Below are 22,022 nucleotides of genomic sequence, written 5' to 3' on the forward strand. Positions count from 1 at the left end.
TTTATTTGTTTTTTGTTTTTGTATAATTTTTACTTTTTTCTACTACAATACAAGTTTTAAATTTTAATTATATTTCTTTCACGTACAAGGAAGGGACGACACAACGTTTACAGAGGAGTATATCTTTATATTATATATATTTCTACGTACGTTTGGTTCTTTTGTATTCTTTAAATTATGTTTACATTTAGAGTTTTACGATTAGAAGTAGCTTAAAGATTCTAACTTACATACACATTTGATATATATATATATATGCATATATGTGGTATATATCTATATATTAATTAGCAAGACAATGAATACGGTATAATTAATAAAGATTGCATTTGTTATTGTGGTAGTTAAGAAATCGTAGCAGTTAGCGTTAAAAAAAATATTTTACAATTACTGTTGTTTCACATTTGACGATTAACGTACGTATATATATTTTTTTAACAATGTGCACGTTGAATGTTTTAAAAGTTGCTTTTCAATTTCATATAAATATTGACTAAACATACGTTTTTAATTAAATTAGCATTATTTCTCTAAGATTATTCTTTTGTTTTTGTTTTCACGCTCCGTTTTGCCAACATTTCTGTTTTTGTCTTGACCCGCATATAATCTGTACTGGGTGGAGTATATCTTGTTTTGGTTTGTTTGGATTTGAAACAACTTTTTATTGCTTGTTTTGTGTGTTTAACCTGGTGTGTGTGTGTGTGAGCTCTTTTGTTTTCTGTTTGTTCGCCCTCCTTGTTTACAAGTTTTGCTCCATTTGCTCCTATGTGTTTTGTTTTTGTTGATAACTGTTTAAAGTCCCCACTTTTGTGGATATTTCTTTTTATTTAAAAGCTTAATTTTCATCTTAAGTGCCTTACTGCGCGCCTTACTGCTGTTGCTGTTATTTGTTTACAAAAAAAGTATCATCTTCAAACCTGCGCGACGAGTTGAATCTTAATCAGTTCGCCGTGTTCGCTGTACGTTCAATGAAAACGAATCACGTTGTGTTGTTGTTGTCGCCATTGCTATCGTGGAAGTTTGTGCCATTTACAATAAACGATGTGCCGAGCCCATAAAGATGACCGCAATATTTGGCATTGTCGATATTATCCTCGAAGAACATCTGCAAGAGAGAAGAGAAGCAAAAGGTTATGTATGAAGAGAGTTGCGGCGGGAGAGTATATACATATGTGCAAGGTAAAAATTTCTTCCGTAATTGGAACTAAATAATAAAAATAAATAAACAAAATAATAAACAGAAGAAATATTCAAAGTGCAAAGCAATAATTTTAGTGTTACAAAAACAAGGTTTTAAGACCTAAGGCACAGTGAGCAGATAGTAGCAGTAGAGCAAAAACAACAAGCAAGGAAAACTTTGAATATCGGAATCTTTAAACAAAGTTCAGAGTAATTAAAACAAAATTTGAGCATTCAGAGATCTAATAAATATAAATCAAATCAGCTAAGCCATAATTTCTGAATAAAATAATTAGAACTTTGGTGAAATTTAAATTACTTGAACATTTGTATTGTATACACTTTATGATATATTTTTTATCAATTAGTTTTCCCTCACCAATACTTAAATGCGTTTTTTTGTAACAATAACACGCACAATAAAATGAAATGGCTTTAAATCATAATTAAAAAAATTAGAATTGTTCATATTTTTTGAAGCAATAAAAAGCAAAAACGAAAAAAAATACAAAAAAATATAACACTTTTAAAATAATTAAAAAATAAATAAAATTTTAAATAAAAGAATTGTTTAGCTTTGAATCATAATTAAAAATAAAAGATATAAAAAATAAAAAATGTTTACCTTTGAATCAAGTTAAAAATAATTAGAATTTTTATATTTTTTACAGCATTAAAAAAATTTAAAATAAAAAGCTTTGAATCATAATTAAAACTAACTGAAATAAAAGTTGAAAAAAAATTAAGAGTTAAATTTAAAATAAAAAAATTGTTAGCTTTGATTATAATTAAAAATAATTGAAAGAAAAAAATGAAAAAAGAATAAAAAAAAATTTTTAGTTTTGAATTATAATTAAAAATAATTGAAATAAAAATTCAAAAATAAAAAAAAACATTTTTTTTTTAATAAAATCAATTAAAATTAATTGATATAAAAATTGAAAAATAAAAAAACGTTTTTTTAATAAATATTTTTATTTACTCGTAATAAAAAGTTTTTTGTTTTGCTTTGATCAGAATCAAAATTAATTGAAAAATGAAAAAAATGTAAAAATTTCAGTTTTGAATCATAATTAAAAATAATTGAAAAAAATAACAAAAATTTAAATTTTAAATAAAAAACTTTTTTAGCTTTGACTCATAATTAATATTAATTGAAATAAAGAGTGAAAAAAATGAAAAAATAAGAAAGAAGAGAAAAAAAAGAATAAACAAATTTTTAGCTTTGAATCATAATTAAAAATAATTAAAATTAAATCATAATAAAAAATGTAAAGCTAAACATTATCATAATCAAAAACAATTGAAATAAAAATTTAAAAATAAAAAAAATTGTTTAATGTAGTTTCGAATCATAATTAAAAATAATTCAAAAAAATGAAAAGAATAACAAAAATTTAAATTTTAAATAAAAAATGTTAACTTTAAATCACAATTAAAATTAATTGAAATAAAAATTGAAAAAACAAAAATGAAAAAAAGAATAAACAATATTTTCTGAGTCCTTATTAAAAATAGTTAAAATTTTTATTTGTTTAAAGTAATGAAACAAATATTTTTTTTAAATAATAATAAAAAAACTGAAACCAAAAAAATGTTAAGCTTTAAATCATAATCAAAAATAATTAATCGTATTCTATTAAATTACTTAAATAAAATTCTGGCTAATATTAAACATTTGGATGGAATTCTAATTATGCGTTTATTGTTAAAAAAAAGTTTTTCTTAACAACTAGATTTCCCTTCCCCAATACAAATTATAGGTTTTGAATGTGAAAAAAGTATTCTTATTTGAAGTTACAAAAAAAAACTCAAATAAAAACAAAATATAAAAAATATAAAAAAAATACAAAAAAAAGCAAGAAAAGGAAAAGAAAAACATTGGTAAAACTGGTAAAAAAACTCACTTCCAAACAAAAAAAGACTAGCTAAAAAAGTCTTAAGTTTTAATGGAATTGAATTACCTTAAAAAAATATCTTATGTGTATTTCAATATTTAAAAAAAAAAAAATTAGGGGTATCTGTGAAAACATATATAAGTATATATTTATGTATATAATTTATATGAATTTCTAAATAAGAGCAAAATATTCATATTTCACAAAAAAAAAACTGACTACAAAAATGAAAAAAACAAACTAGTTAAATAACTCACTTCTAAACAGGAAAAAACTATAATAGTTAAACAAATTTTAAAGTTTTAATGAAATTAAATTACATAAAATATTTTATATAATAAAAATAAAATACCTCATGTGCATACGTATGTCGACATTTCAAAAAAAAAAAAAATGAATTTTTGTGTAAGAGCAAAATATTTATGCAAAAAAAAAAAAAATTAAAAATTATTCGTATGTATGTATGTATGTACAGGGTTGGCCATATTAAACTGACCCATTGAGTAACCCTATAACTTTTTACTGTAATTTGAAATCTAAGGTTTACGTCAACAAGCCAAAGACACTAGGCGCACTTAAGGCCAATATCCGACGGGAAATAGCCGCCATATCGGCCGAGACGCTGGCCAAAACTATGGAAAACGCCGAAAAACGGACACATTACGCTATACGAGCTAAGGGCGACCACTTGCGCGATATCATATTCAAAAAGTGATGTAAACGAATCTCCTTGAACTAAATTAAATGTTTTTCACAATGAAACACAAAAAAATGTTTCTTTTTCCATATTTTTTTAATAATCACATGGGTCAGTTTAATATGGCCAACCCTGTATATAATATTCGCCCATTTGCTGCAAGAGCGACCCAAAATAAATATTTATGCTGTGTGCAGCAAAATGCATGGCGATATTTATTAACAGTATGGGATTATATGAAAATTTGTTGTTGTTGTAATAGCAAAGACTTTTCCCGTGTTCCCTTGTTGAAGTGACAGAGCTTGGCTGTGCATGCAAACGCTAAACTTTACCTTTACTTGGGGAGAAATAATAAATGGATTAAAGACTTTATGCTAATTTTCTTGAAATTTAGACTTTAATGCTAATTTTCTTGAAATTTAGGTTTTTTTTTCGTATTATGACACTCTTGCAGTAAATGAGTGAGAAAAAAAAAAATAAAATTAATTTTAAATATATAATGAAAAATGATAGTTAATATTTACAATATTTTTCATGTTAACATTTTTTGTAATATTTTTCATTATTTACCAAAACGATATAAATCAAACTTTCAAACTTTATACAAAATTTAGAAAAATCTAACAAATTTTCATTTAATTTTTAAACTTTTTGAACTGTATTTTTAGAAAATTTCCGAGCCTATTTTCAAATAGCCCATTGAATTTTAGTATATAAAGCGCAAATTTTAAGCGACTATCGCAATGAGTTTTTCCCTTTTTGTTTTTGTTTTTGTGACAGCTCTTGCAAGGTTTTTTTGTTATATGAATTGCAATTTATTAAAACTGGAGTTGATTCTTTATATTTCATTTTATTTATTTATTTTTTTCAAACGACATTTTAGTCTACAAGAAATCCAAAAACAGTTTAAAAATAACGAAAACTTTTGCTTTAGCGATTTCTCACAATGCAAAGAGAATCTTTCAGAAAATGTAAGCGAAAGTTAAAAATGAGGAAAAAGAAAAGTTAGAGTAATTAAATTACAAAAAATATTTTTAAGACCGCTTACTTTTTTTTAAGTTAATACTATGTTTATTTTAAAAATAAAAAAGGTCACATCTAAAAAAATTTTTAATAGCAAATATTTTCCAATACTCAATTTTTATCTACCTAATAATATATTTATTTATTTTAATATTATATTTAACTATTTATATTTATTTATTTTTCTGCTATTTTTTTAAGTTTATTTTATTTAAAAAAAAAATTTTTTAATTTTAATAGCCATTTGTTTTCTGCTGTGTGAAACCGCTAAAAAGTAAAAACTTATTTTTATTTCTCAATAATAATAATCGTTTTTACAGGAAATTCCTTAAAGCTTTAATAATACACTTTTCCTACTTTTTTTAATTTAGGTTTCTTTTAAAAAGATGTAGACTATTAAAAATGTATTTACACGCTTTTACTTTTGGAGAATTACATTTAAAGCGACTTTGAGAAATCTATAAAAAAAATGAAAATTCTGCTTTTAAGTTCAAAAATTTCAACGGAATTTCATTAATTTTATTTTTTTTTAATTTTTAATAAAAATCTGTTGAGCATCAATTTTTATTCTAAATGAAATTTTTTTGTATTTTTTGAGGGAACATAAACCCTTTTGGTAAAAAAGTAATATAAATATATATATATATATATCCAAAGAGAACTGTACTTTAGAGAAATCTAAGTATTTTAATAAATCCACAAAATGAAAATTTAATTCGAATGTATTATTACTTGAAATAGTAATAATAACTTAAATCATATAAGGTGGCGCAAAATTAATCATCCAACCGAAAGACTTGTAATTTTTGCCAATGGCGTCGCATGTCAATCGTATTTTACACTTGTGAACTAGACAGCTGTAGTATACAAATAAACAGACAAGTGAAGGAGTGAAGGCCAAAATAAACATTTCCATCACTCAAAAAAAAAAAAAAAAACAAAACAAACGAAAACAAAAAAATTTAAATTCAAATTTAAAAAAAATTAAATTTTCTAATTTTTTGAAAAGTAAATTTAATTAAGTAGATTTTTTTATTAAAAAAATTTAGAAAATTAAATTTAAAATTAAAAACAAAATTTTTGTTCCCATGTTTTTGTTTTTAATTTTAAATTTAATTTTCTACCTTTTTTTTAATTTTAAACTCAATTTTTTACCTTTTTTTTCTTAAATTTTTTTTTTAATTTTAAATTTTATATATGTAATATAAATGTATTTTTTTTATTTTAATTTAAGCAAAATTAATTTTCTAAAACAAGTTTTTTGAAATTTAAATTAAAAAAAAAAAAATTAGAAAATTTAAATTAATTGATTAGAATTTTTTTATTAAAAAAAATTAGAAAATTAAATTTAAATAATTTTTTAAATTTAAATTTAGTTTTTTTTAATAGATAACTAAATTTTTAAATAATTCGTTTTTTAAATTTAAATTAAAAGAAAACTAGAAAATTAATTTTTTTAATAAAAAAAAATTAGAAAATAAAATTAAAAAATTTTCAAAATTAAAAAAGGTAGAAAATTAAAATTAAAATAAAAAAATATCAAATTTTTGATTTAAATTTAAAATTTAAAAAAAATTTTAATTGACCTTGACCTTCAGCCAGCCACTCCATTTGCAATAAACAATATGTATTTCAAAATAAAAATTTTATTAGTTCATTTAGTTAAGAAAGTATTAAAAACAAAATTAAATGATTAATTTTGCGCCACCTTGCTAGTATAAGCAATTTTTTATACCAGATACGGTGAAAATTTATTTTTCATAATATTAATACTAATTAAAAGAAAGGTGTTCCATGCAGTTTTAAATAAAACAAGGCGCAAAAAAATAATGTATTGTGATAAATAGGAAACTGGTAAAGACTTTGTGAAAAATAAATAAATAAATAAAATAAAATTAAAAGAAAAAAGTTATACCATATATGCTGCGGAATAAAAATGTATTACTGTACAAGAAAGGAAGAAAAAAAAATAATGTATTAAAAAAATTAAAAAAAAAAAAAAATATTAGCAATTGTACTGAATTGAACTTGTGTTGTTTGCTTTTTATCCAAATTTTTTTTGTTAAAAAATAAAAAATTTATCAAACGTTGGCAATTCACATTCTATTTAAAATTAAATTTATTAATTTAAAATAATTATTTTAATTTATAATCTATGTTAATAAGTCATAGAAAAAATATATTCATTCAAATAATTTCGGTAATTCTAAAAATTAATTTTTTTAATTAAAAAAAAAATTAAAATGAAAAAAAAAAAATGTTTAGTAGAAAATAAAACTGAATAAAAGATCTAAGAAAAAAAAATTTAACATCAACTTTTACTAAGTTTTTTTTTTTTCCAGAACCTTCACAAAAAATGGTCATATGCACTTTTCATGTGAAACATTTATTTTTGTAATAAATTCATTTTCTAATTATATCTAAATTGTTAAAGCTACATAATTCAATATCTTCGAAAACTTTGTAGTTTATTTTATCAGGAGAGCAAAAATTGTTTATAAGTTTATTATTTGCTTGACAATTTTCAAAGCCTCTTTTAACAGTCTACAGTAAATATCGTATAATTTAAAGCGTTAATAAAAGGAAAACATGCTTTGATGATTGAAATCCTTTTTCAAATATTTTCACATATTCTCAAAACGTGTTGAAAATTTCAATATGTTTTACCCTTTCCCTCCCTAACGATAGCTATATAAAAGTGTTTTCTATGTTTAATCTGAAATTTCCACGCTTTCAAAATCCGCACCTGATATGAAATTTCTGATTTCAAATTTTATATTGAGCACTCATGAATCTGTTGAATATCCCAATCTTTCCGCTCTATTCATTTTCAAGTTACGTGTGAAAGTTACACCTGGAGACAAACATATCTTAAAATAAGAATCTAAAGTTTGTATTTTGTGTTGAAATCGTCTACACGATAAGTAATTATCAAAAAAAAAAAAAAAAAACACAAACAAAAAATGGATTAGAGCAGGCGTGGACCCACTAGAGACCAAAAAAATTCACAATCTGTATATTCTTTAATTTTACAAGGAGATGCAAATCTAATATTGAAGCAATTTTTCGACTGAATTTTTAAAACTCGGTTTAAGTTTACATAAATTTGCCTGCAGAAAATCTGTGAGTCGTGGATTGGTCAATTTTGAACGCTTTGAACACAAAGATTCGCAGCAATACGTTGCACAAAAAAACCGAAAATAGACGAAAAGCAGTTAACTGACTTTGATTCTGTCATTGGTTTAGCGTGACGAATGAAATTTCGAATGCGGCTAGAAATATAATAGAACATTAAGGGCAGGGACAAATAGGCGATCAAGTTTATTTTCAATTGAGAATCATGTATTCATCTATAATTTATGAAGGAATAAAAAAAATTGACAGACGGTCAAGAAGCTCTCAATTTGAGCGCAAAAAGCATCGTGTTTTAATGCTTCTCCTTAATGTAATTTGTTGGTATTTTGCAGCTTGCGCCTAATTGTTTACAAACGAAGAATTGAAAAAAAAAAAAAAAAAAAAATGGCGTCGGAGAAACATGGTTCGAGGCTTGTTTGATTTTAACTTATGACGTAACTTATAGACTTTTATCAAATCAACGTGGGGACTTAGTACTTTCTAACTACAGTGTAATCTCTCCTCCCCTTTTAGCCGGGCACCTCTCTTGAGCGGTCTGCTCTTTCCCGTGTAATCTCTCCTAACAGATACCCCAACTAGTGGTACACTTTCCTTAAGTGGGCATTTATTCTATACCAAATGGTATGTATCGGAAGTAAATAGTTACCCTCTTTTGGACAGCCAAAAGCTAACTGACGGTGAGTGTACGCTCAAGAGAGGTTTCACTATATACAAGTAAAACGGACGTGTATCCTTTGTTAGGTGCGAGTTAAAGCTATTCCACAAGCGGAGGGATATACATATAGTTTTATGTCCCCTCTCAAATGTTTTTTTATGAGCAATACACTTGGAGCTTTGCCAGTGGCTGGCGGGAAGCGACCACTCCTGGGAAAAACTCATTTAATGTTTCATGTCCACAGGTGATGTAAGACCATGCGTTCGGCTACGGTGACAGCTTAGGAATTCAAATTATAATAAATTGTAGAAAACTATTAAATTTATCACCGACTGATTAAGTTTATATGCGAATGATTAAGGGGTTAGGGGTAGTCAGAATTTTCAAAAAAATTGATTTTTTTTTTTGCATTTTCTTAAAGTATAACATCTTAAAAATATTGTGTGAAAATATGAAGTGAGTTCGACAAATACTTTTCGAGTTATTAAACAATTTACAAAGGGCGCTCGGGCGCTCCAGAGCAGATAGCAAAACTTTATATGCGTTTTTCTCAAAACTATGTTTTTTGAACTGGTGACCACTGTAACTTAAAACCCGCTTGGCAGATTTCAATAAAATTTATACTGCTTTTGAAAAACATGAAAAACTCGTGCCTAATCGAAGGATTTTTTTCAAAAATTTCGATTTTTTAAACAATTTTTAAAAGCCGGCAATTTTTTTTCTCGAAAATCTGAAAAATATTTCATGAGGCCGCTATATTGTTAATTTTGAAAAAAACTTCGATCAGGCACACGATTATCTATAAATAAAACTAATTTCTCTTGCCCGTTTGATTTTAGATGCATCTCCATGGACTTGTGATAATCACCGCAAGGAACTTCTGGAGAAACGGGCTCACGGGCTCCACACAAACAGCGATAACTTTTACAATTATTAATGTTTTGTTTATTGAAATTTTGCTTAAGTCAAGTCGAAATATGATGTATTAATGCAATGTTTTTATTTTTGTAAAATAAAGCAATTGACCAGCAAAACAAACAATTTTTGAAAATCATAATTTTTTCGGATATCTGACTACCCATAACCCCTTAAATTATTAAATTTATCTCCGACTGATTAAATTATTGAATTTAGTTCCGACTGATCATGTTATTTTTATCCCAAAGTGCAACCTGCTAAAAAGTTAGTAAATTAGTTTTGTCATAAGTCCAGGCATAACTTTTAATTGCGGTTTGAATTTAATAAAAATAGCAAGTTTTTCTTTGACAAAAAATTACGTATGTCTTTTTGCGTGATATTATTAAGAGTTAAACCACTGCGATTCCAAAAAAAATACTAATTTTGTTTGTTTAAACTTAAAGCATATACATTTCTTAGAAATGGTACACATCTTTTTAAATATATACAGCACAAAATGACGTGGATTTGTTTTCGACTGGTAAATTAAAAACATTTATAAGAACTAACTTTTATAGCAAAAAAATAAATAAATTTAATTGGCACTATTTGCGTATTTTTTTTTTCTTTCTCAAAAATGGCTACCTTAAACTCTGTGGATAATTTATCAAACTTTAAAAAAAGTGTTTATTTACTTGTTTGTGATGAAAATTGCGGTACCCATAAGTTAAACTGGTTATTATTCTGTAGGCTTGCCATTTTGGCAGGTGCTACATGGGAATTGTTTTTTGAAAAAAAAAAGGCGGGCTTTTGAAAATACCTGCCAGAATGACAAGCCTACAGAATAATAATCAGTTTAACTTTTTCGTTTCAGATGTCCTGAAGAGCCAAAATCCTGTTGACAAGCCACCTATCTTTTTTTAAAGACGATTACTTTGACGGCACCCTACTACGAAAAAATATGTCAAAAAAAGTGTTTTTGTATACTATTTGATGCCAAAAATAACATATTGTAAAATCAAAACGATCGCATTTTATTTTCTTAAAAAAAAAGCAAAAAACAAAAAACAACGTTGCTAAAAATATCTATAAAAAATGAGTATTTGACCGGACTACTACCATAAGGCTCACTAGAAGGAGCACACAGGAAAAACTACGTCACGTCAAAATAAATAAATAAAATAAAAAAAAAAAAATTATTCCCATCTAATTTTCGTACTTATGACAAAAAAAAAAAAAAAAAGGGTACATTTGTACATATGTATTTAAGATATTTAATACTAATTACAGATTTTTTCATTTTAAATTTCCATTTCTTTAGCTAAATCCAAATGCAAACGCTCGCAAATGCCAAACTATATGCATTTGCTATAATATTAAAGTAAAATTTCCAGCGAAAAATCTTTAATACGAGTAATTTTCTGCTTGTTTGCCCGTTTTCTAACTTTCTAAATCAGCGATAAACCACTTTTAGCTTTACAAAAGATAAAATATTTTTGCTAAGTTGCTCTAAAAAGTAGATGTAAGCATATTTTTATAGGACCTTCTACTAAATGTTGTAAAATTTTAAATCGTTAAAAAATATTAACACAAAATTGCACGTCGAACTTTACTACGTAGAACCAACGAAACGAATGAGTCTCTAATACCCACATTTCTAAGCAATTAATAGGTCTATGGATAAGTTCGTGCGGTTTTACAACAGATGGCGTAACTTGATTATTATTCCATCGATCCACATTTCCAAACATTCATTGGAGAGCTACTGTCGTAAGGCACAAACGTCAGTATAAGTTTTTTATTTGAAGCGTAAACAACAATATTTTTACCACACTTGAAAATGTCGAATTTCGTGCCAAATAATGTGTTTTTGCGGGGAATTCTTCTTCATTATTTTAATATGAAGAAAAAAGCAGCCGAAAGTCATCGTATCTTGATGGAAGTTTATGGTGAGCATGCTCTAGCTGAGCGAACGTGCCAGAAGTGGTTTGCACGCTTTAAAAGTGGTGATTTTGGCTTGGAAGACGAAGAACGCGAGGGTGCGCCGCCAAAGTTCATGGATACCGAATTGGAGGAATTGCTCGATCAAGATCCGGCTCAAACGCAAGAAGAGGTTGCAAAAACTTTGGGAGTTGATCAATCAACCATTTCCAAACGTTTAAAAGCCATGGGAATGATCCGAAATTCAAATTTCGAAAAAAAACCGCACGAACTTATTCATAGACCTATTAAAAATTGCTTCCACCTCTCTAAAGCTACCAGCTCTCGCCATGTGCTTAAAAGCAGTTTTATACAGTTTTATAAATATGTATGTATGCATGTAATTATATACACAAATACAATTGCTTACTTTACAATTCCACGCTTTTAGTTTGGTTTGCTCCAAGAAATGAAAACTCAAAGGGATAGTTTGCTTTTATTTCGCATTTTTTAATAACAACAATAACAAAAAGTTTTTCCAATTAAATTCAATTTTTGGTTGTTTTGTTTTGTTTTTCATCATTTTCGTAAATCAAAAAATCAATTCAATTCAACGATTGTATAATAAAGACTATAATAAAATTATAGTAAATTATAAATTTGCAAAGCACAAGAAAAATAACAAAACCAAGTTGTGCAAAACTTATGTAAAGTAATAAAAAAAAAAAAATAAAAAAAATTATTGTTATTGAGTAATTCAAAATAGGACAACAATACTGTGTGATTTGGAAAACAAAAATTATAAATTCGATATAATTTAATATTATATAAAGCGGTTGAATAAAAAACTAAATTAAATTAAAAGCTTAATAACTTCTTTTACAGAATTTTGCTTAATAAAAAAATGTAATCATAAATTCTTATAAAACTGCTTGTAATCAGGCGCGATAGCTCTAATTAAGGAATATTTTTGGGCAGGTGCGGACGCTTGAAGGTTGAGTGAAAAAAAAATTAAAAAAAATAGTTAAACATAATTCAGTTGAGAAAAGAAAGAGAAAATTTGGAAATGAAAGTCTCGAGTTTGCAGAAAAAATTTCAGAAACAAAATGAGTTCTAAAAGGGAATGGTTTACAAAAAAAAAAAAAAAAAAAAAAAATTAATATCATTCAATAAAACTTGAATCAATTCTTACAAGCGAGATAAGATGGGTTTTAAATATAATAATAATGTTTTTTTGTTTTTGTAATTGGTTTGAAGTCATATTATTGGTGAAATGATCACAGCAAAAATTGAAACTTTACAGGAAAAGGTTGCAGGCAGTTTCGTGCTGCTGACTTTAGAAGCAGTAAATTTCAGAAGTGCAAAAATCTAGCTTAGGTCGTTTAGCAATCATTTCGGCAGAAATTTTATACGAATTAAAAACTATTAATACCAATGCATTAAATTCGTTAAAGGGGAACTAAACTAACTCAAAATTCAAATAAATAAATTAAAATTAAAATTAAAAAAAAAAATTAAATTAAAGTTAACTTAAAAGGAAAAATTAAATAAAAAAAATTTGTAAAAAAAAATTTAATTTAAAAAAATTCATTTAATAAAATAAATTAATTCATTTATTAAAAAATTTTAATTTAAAAAAGAAAAACTCAAACTACATCGGAATTTTCAATTCAATTCAAAATAATTCGGCTTTGATGAGCAAAAAAAAGTAAACTAAACAAACTAGAAACTAATTCTTTGTATGCGGCTCGCGATAAAAGAATCAAAATTAAAACAAAAAAATAAAAATTATAAATAAAAAATGTAAATTAAAAAACAGAAACTACATCGGAATTTTCATTCAATTCAAAATAATTCGGCTTTGATGAAGACAAAAAAATTAAATTTCAAGTTCAGCAGATACATATAGTACAAGTGAAGGGAAAGCAAAAATCTGCTTTGTTCAGCACTAAAATTTATGCCTAAATAAGAAAATTAAATCTATAGTTTATCCACTAACTAATTCATTTGGAAACGTATGCAATGAACTGTATAATAGTGAAGGAAAAACTGAACAAAAAGTTAAAAAAAAAAAAATAAATATACGCAGTTTATCCACTAACTAATTCATTTGAAAACATATGCAATGAACTGGATAATAAAGTGAAGAAAAAAAATTACAATATAAAAAAATTATCATAAGCATAAGAAAATATGCTCACACCAAGTCAGTGAAACTAAACTATACCATTACTGTTAAAACAACAACATACCAATAATACCGTTAGGGAGCATATAAAATTTGCACAGCAAATTTTTCAAAGAACAAATAATGGTTTAATAAAAAAAAATTGATAATAAAAAAATCTAATTTGAAATTATCAAATATTTGTGATATAATTTTGACAGGAAGCGCCTTATCACCAATCACCAAGGATTAAATTCAATATATCTAACAAAGCCTCTACGCGATTCGAAATAATTGACAATGAACACATGAAGGGAATAAATAAATTATGATTGATAAAATGTTATATCGATTTGTAGGCATTTGCAGTCTTTTATGGTGCACTGACTGCATTTCTAAGCAGTTAGTCGAAAATTGTGTTACGCTGATAGGCGGCACGAATTTATGATAATTAAGAATAGCAAATTTTGGTTTTTTTTTGGTTTGTAAGAAAAGTACAACAAGAAGAACATGACTTAAAGTGAAATGTGTGAAAATTAACGTTTTCATGTTAATCGAAAAATGCAATGTTTGCTCGATATTGAAATTGAAAGTTGAATTGAATTCTCTCATGTTCACTAAATTTCAAAAGAATTATATATGTATGTTTTTGTGTAGTTAGACGCAGCTAACTTTTCAAAATCGCTTCCTTCTCTGTTTTCTGTTTTCAGTTTATCAGTTTTAGTAGTTCGCATCACGCATTTAATTTTCATCACGTTATCTTTTCTCTTCTTCGCTTTCTTTGTTTGTTTTCATTTCTTATACAACGTTGTTATTGTTGTTAAACTCGACGGCATAGTCGAGAAATGTCGATGTCGGTTCAATAATAAAATTCTTATTCTCATTATGTACCTCACGCATTTTGAAGAATGCCATTCCGGTGAGCAGCGCATCAGAACCGGCTTGATGTTGTGGCCCAACACGTCGCAATTCCAATTGATCGGCGACCTCTTGTAGGCCACCTTTCAAATTTTTACATGATTTCATCAGATATTTAATATCGTAAATGTTGGGGAAATATATGCGTAATAATTCGAAAAATTCACTCTCGTCGGAGGGTAGATTTTGATCGGTTAACAATTTTAGTAGATAACCGAAATCGTAACCCGAATGAAAGCACAGCCATTTGATATTATCCACAAGCACAATGCCTGAGGACATTAGTAATTCGGCAAAATCAAGTGGATCAATACCGTCCTCTTCGTGTTTTTTAAATTGTATGCCAGAATTTTGTAGCAAATCAATTGAATCCTGCGCGTACATGTCCTCGCTGTAAACAATTTCAATAACGCATTGTTAGAAAACTTTTTTAATAACAATTAAATTAGAATAGAACTGTATTTACCTTAAATTAAATTTAAAATTAAACTGCCATGTTGAGTAACCGGGCGGTGTTTTGCCTTCGTCATCCATAAAGGTCAATCCAAGTTGTATGATGCGCAGCAAATCGACATTACAACGCAATAGCTGATAGTGATAGTCAGCGGTGGAACGAAATTCACCAACAGGACGCGCTACAACGCCCGGAAACTCTGTGTCCATCGCCACATAATGGTATTTTTGCACGACTTTACGTATTGTGCGAAACTCCTCCTCAAGGTTATGCTTCCAAACATCACGAATGCCACACTCCTCATTGCTAGGTATATTCACGTTGTGACTAACGGCGCCTGAGCCGTGTCCAGTACCGCTTATGGCAGAAGGCATTGCCTGCAAAAAGATATTCGGGCGCTTTGTTAGCACAAACAATTGGATGTGGTTAAAACATATTTGAAACAAAAGGAAACAAAAGGAAAATGAAAATATAAATACAAATCAAAATAAAAATTTAAGTACAAAAAAAAAAAAAAAGGATTATTAGGCCATACATATAAAACAAATAGTTTTTAGTGTAAAAATGTCTACTTAATACAAATTGGTAATGAAAGCGCTGATAACAGATTTTGTATATCATATGTGTATGTGTTTTCGATGTGATGATGAATAAATTTTTTTTGAAAATTCGTCAGTGGTAGATATCTAATGCATACAAGTCGTATGGTTTGATTTTTCGGTCTGATTTGGCAAATATGTAGCAACAAGTAAAAATAAAAGTGGCATAACAACACAAAGGCTGTTACCGTTAAGCAGCAATGGAGGTTTGTAATATCATAAATTGTCAAAAGAATATTTTAAACTCAAGTGCCTTGTCTTGCGAGAATCGCAACTGATTTTTTTAAATTTTTTATACTCAGGAGACATTTTGTTTGCTTTTGTTGGGGCTCATAAAAAAAGCCTGAATGCAAACAAAAGGATCATTGCGTGGGTGCCATTGAAAATTACAGTAAAAAATTATATAAGACAAGAATTTATAGATAAGAGATCGGGGGCTAAGCGAGCTTAAGGGGGTAGTATGGTATTTTTTTTTTTTTACTTTTTTTTTTTTTTTTTTAAATTATTCTATAACATCTTAAGATTATTGTGTGAAAGTTTGAAGTGCATTAGAGTAAAATTGACAAAGACACAAAGGATTAAGTATCTACCTCTCCAACCGGATTTCACGCTGCCGAAAATCTTTAAGGGGGGACCCTCATTTATCGGGTCAAAAAAATCGATTTTTTGGAAATAATTTTAATCTATTCTACAACTATTTAAGAATATACTTTCAAAATTTCAAGTCGATATCTGTATTTTTGAAGGAGTGACAAAATTTTTAACAGGACGCGACGGGTGGCCTGATCGCCTGTATCCAAAACTTTAAACGCGTTTTTCTCGAAACATCATTTTTCGATTTTGTGTACACAATTGAGAACGCTGTATTGAACCAATCAGGCTTTACAATAGCTCATTTTAAAGATAATTAAATTGTTTTCAATGTGACATTAAGTGTTTTTTTTTAAAAAAAGATTTTCATATTTTTTTGTAATTTTAAAGTCAATTTTTATGCATGAAAAATCACTTTTAACATAAAACTGGGTAAAAAATATCAATTTCGACATTTTTTTTTTAAATCAAAATGTCACATCGAAGGTATTATCCTAAAGTTTTAAAAAAAATTTGGTTTTTTTATTTCAGAAAAAAATTCAGAGCGCTAGAATGTACACAGATAGAATGAGGTGCCATGGACGAGGTGTATATTTCCATACTTAAAATGTTTTTTTTCTTCTCCGAAAATTTTTGTAGACAGTCAAGACATTTATTAAAGTACTTTATGAATTACAAAACGTTTGAAGTTATTTTACCTGAGAAAAAAATTCCCAAAAATGATGCATTTTTCGACCGTCTAAATGAGGGTCCCCCCTTAAACGCGTTTTTCTCACACTTGCCTTTTTTACGGTCGGTGTCCACTGTAGATTCATATCTACTGCACCGATTCTTTTCAAATTTGGTTTTTTTGTTTCTTTACTTTATTCACGAGGTAATGACGTCGAGTTTTTTTTTTTTTTTTAAATTTTATCATATTTTAAAACAACAAAGTTTTCAAGTTTTTTTTATGAAAAATCGGTGTTTTGACTTCAAAGCGCTTTAAAAAATTAAAAAAAAAAAAAAAAAAAAAAAAAAAAAAAATCGACGTTGTTACCTGCAAAACTTTATTAGCTGATGAAATCAATTTGGTTTTTTGATTTTAGTTGATCCAGTAATGAGTTCTGAGGGACACCGCAATAAAACTTTTTTATGAGACGTCCGCGAAGATTCGCTGCCACCAACTCATTTCTTCATAAAAATCAATGAAAATTTCACACAATATTCTTTAAATATGACTATAATGAAGTAATTTTAAAATTTTGAATAAATCAACTGTGTCGACAAAAAAAAAATCGAAAAATATGCTTGTTTTACACCGAATTAACCATACTACCCCCTTAAGTGAACAAAAGTTATAGTAGAACCGGAATTGCTTGAAGCGGTTATGACAACACCGGAAGACATACATTTTTGATGATATGGTAGAAACTAAGACGCTTAGCTGGGAAGTTATGTTGGATTTTTAGTAGAACCGGAATTGCTTGAAGCGGTTATGACAACCCCGGAACACATACATTTTTGATGAAACCAAGATGCTTAGCTGCAGAAACCAAAACGCTTAGGTGGGAAGTTATGTTGGATTTCTTAATTGATTATAGCTGTATGCAATAGGGTTCTGCACGGTGAACGTGAACTTTAAAACCATAACTTTGGTTAATAAATTCATTGGGAGTTTTATTTTAGGTTAGGTTAGGTTAAACTGGCTGGATGAAAGCCATCACATAGACCTATTGGTCCTTAGTATTATCAGATGGAGCTAGACCTTAACGTTTCTTTGTAGAATACATCTCGTAATACGTCTACGCCTTTTGCGAATATATTTTATTTTGATTTAAAAATTTTTTTTTAACGAATTTATTGGTATTAGGCAAATCAATAAACTGAAACCAATTTTTTCTTTTGCCTTGTTCACTCCACTCGGCAAGACTCAGTCTTGCGTTGGTTTCGTTATCTATTTTGCTTTCCGAAACCCATAAATGAAGTAAAATAATTCATCTTCTGCATGATCTCTACAAATTCTATATTTGAGCATTTGAAAAAAAAAAAAAAAAAAAATGACAGATCATATAAAATCGAATATAGTACTCAATAAATAAAGTATTGAACAATTAATCTATAATGGCCCACCGCTCTGAAAAATAATTGTATAGTAAAATAATAGGCAATTGGATACAGTAATGATTTGTAAGGCTTGCTGGGTGCCAACGGGCCTTTGTGTTCTTATGGGAAAAATTTTCACATTTAAGACAATGAACAACAAGCTTACGGAAAACATTTTTGTTAACGGTACGTGGAAATGTAAATTTTGCAGTGTTTTTTTTTTGTTTTTGTGTTTTTTCGAATTATAAGCATTATTTTGCTGCGTTTGTGTATTTTAATTGGATATGTAAATGAACTTTTCGCTGCATGTTTAGTTTTCTGATTTGGAATGTATCATAATGGAATATTATATTACTTTTGAATGTGAACGCAAACAGAAGACATAATAATTTTTTTGAAATATGTACTAAAACAGCCAGCTAACATAAAAATTGCGTAAAGCAAGCGTGTTTGGGTGTGAATGCCACTTGAAACGGCCCACTGTACAGAAGGACAAAAGCTGTCGCTACACTACTTACATCAGCTGTTGTAGGCTTTGCTGTTGCTGCTGTTTCAGCCACGTTGCTTTAAACCGACTTTATATGCGACCGACTTTTTGTTTTGTTTTTTAATTTCTAATTTTTAACAACTTCGTTCGTCTCTTAGTGAAATTTACACAACAAGAATTTTAAACGCGCGGGAATTCTTTGTAAAAAAAAAAAAAAACTTTTCAAAATTTGATCGCGCCGGATTTGATTAGCGTTTTAGAGTAATGGTGGAGGCAAGCGCTGTTTATTTTATTTTCTTATTTGATTAATAAGCGACATTCACTTGTACAAGCTACGCTTGCTTTTTGTTTTGTTCGCTACTTGATTGGATTTCTCTTGATTATTTATTTTATTAGACTTGACTTGCGCTTGATTGAAGCGTTTGCTGGGCGTATACCTGCAAGAGATTTAATACACACACTTATATATACGTATATGCACATAAATAAAAACAATTTTCGTGATAAACATCTACGAAATGAATTCAATAACTTGGCAGTAGCATTGAATCTTTGCTAATCGGTATGTGCGTGAGTTTTCCAAAATTCGACATAAACAAGATGTAATTTGTGTAAGTGGTGTTTGACTAATTGATCTGTTCAATGCTGCAACCAAGGCAAGGTGCGAGCCAATCAAGTGAGCTATATATAATTTGTTTCCAATTCTATCTCGTTAATAAATATTCAATAGCTGTAATTTAATTTTGTGAATTCTTCGCAATTTTGCCATATTTGCTTGCCAATTCCACCACCGATTTTATTGGTTCACTAACACATTCGCCTGTATATACCTACTATATATAAATTTCTAACTCATTGTGTTTAAATTTTCTTTCAAATATTTTCAATTGTTTCTTACCCATTTCATATTCCTTCACTGTAAATTTCAAGAATCTATAATTTCCAAATTTATGTACTTTTGGTGTTTTAATGGTGCTTCCGCGAGTTGCGGCGACCGCTACTTCCTCTTATACCACTTCACTTTTAACGCTTCTATTTGCCAAGATCTATTTTACTTTTTGCTGTCGTTTGCTGCTAATTTCAGGAATTCTTTTTTCAACCAAGTTTTACACCGATTAAAAATGTATATATTTAGATAGTTTTGAGCCTTTTTTGTGTTTAAAACCAAACGAAAAATTAAAAGAAAATGTGTGCGCTATAGTAAGTTCGCGTTTTTTTCTCGGCAACAGCAAATAAAATTCACAATTCACGTCAAATTCGCATAACCTTTTCGAACGCGTGTATGTTTATCTCGTTCTCTCCTATAGGCATATTGAAGAGAGCGATGTAAATGCACCTGGAATTGCCGCATTTACTACGGTGAAAAGAAGGTCCGCTATTCTATTGAGCTTCTTCTTCTTTTGCTGTTTGGATTACAAATTATATGTCTGGGAATTAAAAATTTTGGATATAGGTAGTTGAATTTTAAAAACAAGTAATCTTAACAAGTACCTCAAAAACGAACGTCAGGAAAATTAAACAGGTTAAACGATTGACACAATCGTATTCATTTAACGCTGACTAGAAAACTCAACTTAAAACCCCAGTTTATTCCATCGCTATTGCCACCCGCTTGGGGTGGCGAGTTTTCGTGAACAGCTGTACAGTACAGTACGATATAAAATTCAGATAGCACTAACCAACAGCTGGTAACAGCTTTGATGACGGCTATTGTAAACAGTCGCAGAAGTGAATAAGAGAATACGTTTTAGCTAAATTTTTGGAGTTTGTTTTGCTGGGACGTATTTCTATAGAATAAATAATGAATTATGTGTTTAATTTTATGCAACAAAATCTACATTGATAGAAAGTGAATTATTAGGTGATTGCAGGCAGTTGTTGTATTGTAGTGCCAACAAAGCGGCAAAAACAATTTGCACACGTATAACAAAAACAAGTGAATATTGTATGGTGAGTGGTTTAGTCACTACAAAGATGTGCATTAATATAATAAAATAGAAAAAATAAATAATAATAATAAAAGTGAAAATAAAATCTGTGAAATAAAAACTGTTCAGCCATAATTGGAGCAATTCTAAGAATAGGACCAGTTAATTTAGTGTGCGTGTACCTGTTCGACTTCTGGGCAAAATCAATCTGACGCCATAGCAAAGAATTTCTTTGTCTGAATTTTGTTGCTTCCGTTTCCGTCATGATGAACTGATTGTTCGTCAAAAAACTTAGTTGGTAAAAAAAAAAAGGATTTTATAGCTATATATTTGTAATTTTAATATAATACAAATATGCTGCGATTATTATCAATACTATTGACCTTCTATCTAAAATAATAGTGTATCGCTGATAACAAAATACAGTGATGTGGAAAACAAAGTTCATACTATTTGAGTTGCTATTGGAAATTAGAAAAAACCTAATAAGTGAGAGTTTAATTTGAACTAGAGGTTGTGCAATACATAACTAAGGAGTTAAAGACTATAAAATTCTTAAAGTTAAAAAAATAAAAATAAAAAAAATTAACATTTATTTGAATGCTGTTATTAGAATTTAGGGGTTATATACAGTTAGAATTTTCAAAAAATCGATTTTTTTATTTTTTTTTTCTTCAAGTACATACATATGTATATTTAAGAATACACATAGAAAATTTAATATCATTTCGGTGAATATTTTCGAAGTTACACGCAAATTTTAAAAGGCGTTTCAGAGTGCATGAAAGTGCTTTTCAAACTTTAAACGCGTTTTTCTCAAAATAATGTTTTCAAAGTCGGTGACCAACATTACTCGAAATCGTATAAACCGATTAGTCTCAAATTTTAACTCGAGCTGCTTCAATATATCTTTTAGTAATTGATCGAAGATTTTTTCTCACTGATAAAGTTTTTTTATAAACGATTTAAGGCCGAAATTTTGGTCAAAGATCGTTTTTTTTGTTTTAGAAACCGCCAAAAACAAATTTATTTTGCTTATGCCTTCGATTAATTACTAGATTTAACATTACTTTAACGAAATCTGTTTGGTTTTTTAATTTCATAGGATCTAGTTCAGAGATATAGTGGTCACCGCAAAACGTCTTTTTTGAGAGGAACTCCCGAGTTCAGCTGTAGCTCCTTTCCAAATAAATATTTTTACTAAAATTAAGTCTTAAAATATAGTCAAAAGATAACATAATATGTGTACAAATTTTTAGATCAATAAATTTAAAAGTTTTCTCAGAAAAACTTCTCGAAAATTCGTTTTTTTCGGCCTTCTAACTGTATATAATTCCTCAACCCAATCGAAAATGTAAGAGCAATAATTTGGTTTTCAAAAATGGCAGACAG

At 27.9% G+C, this 22,022-nt stretch overlaps 2 protein-coding genes across 5 annotated transcripts in view; one reads left to right on the forward strand and one right to left on the reverse strand.

Annotated features, from left to right (window-relative positions):
• Positions 1–20,113, reverse strand: LOC129243011 (CCR4-NOT transcription complex subunit 7). Of its 4 annotated transcripts, none has more exons than XM_054880022.1 (5): positions 19,601–20,112; positions 18,734–19,139; positions 14,956–15,320; positions 14,463–14,880; positions 1–1,105 (listed from the first exon to the last, which is right to left on the reverse strand). In XM_054880022.1, exons 3-5 carry the CDS (start codon positions 15,315–15,317, stop codon positions 980–982), a joined length of 906 nt encoding a protein of 301 aa, XP_054735997.1. In that variant the 5' UTR covers positions 15,318–15,320; positions 18,734–19,139; positions 19,601–20,112; the 3' UTR covers positions 1–979. The 4 variants fall into 4 exon arrangements, with proteins under 4 accessions (XP_054735997.1, XP_054735999.1, XP_054735996.1 ...); XM_054880024.1 differs by having other exon boundaries at positions 14,956–15,341; XM_054880021.1 differs by lacking the exon at positions 18,734–19,139 and having other exon boundaries at positions 19,601–20,113.
• A 317-nt stretch (positions 20,114–20,430) lies between these two features.
• Positions 20,431–22,022, forward strand: part of LOC129243012 (sodium-independent sulfate anion transporter) — a 46,711-nt gene continuing 45,119 nt past the window's right edge. The window contains exon 1 of the mRNA XM_054880026.1: positions 20,431–20,652. The gene's annotated coding sequence lies outside the window, so the exon portion shown is untranslated. The remainder of the gene's footprint in view (positions 20,653–22,022) is intronic.

This window comes from Anastrepha obliqua, chromosome 3 (assembly GCF_027943255.1).
Source record: "Anastrepha obliqua isolate idAnaObli1 chromosome 3, idAnaObli1_1.0, whole genome shotgun sequence".
Classification (NCBI taxonomy): Eukaryota; Metazoa; Arthropoda; class Insecta; order Diptera; family Tephritidae; genus Anastrepha; species Anastrepha obliqua.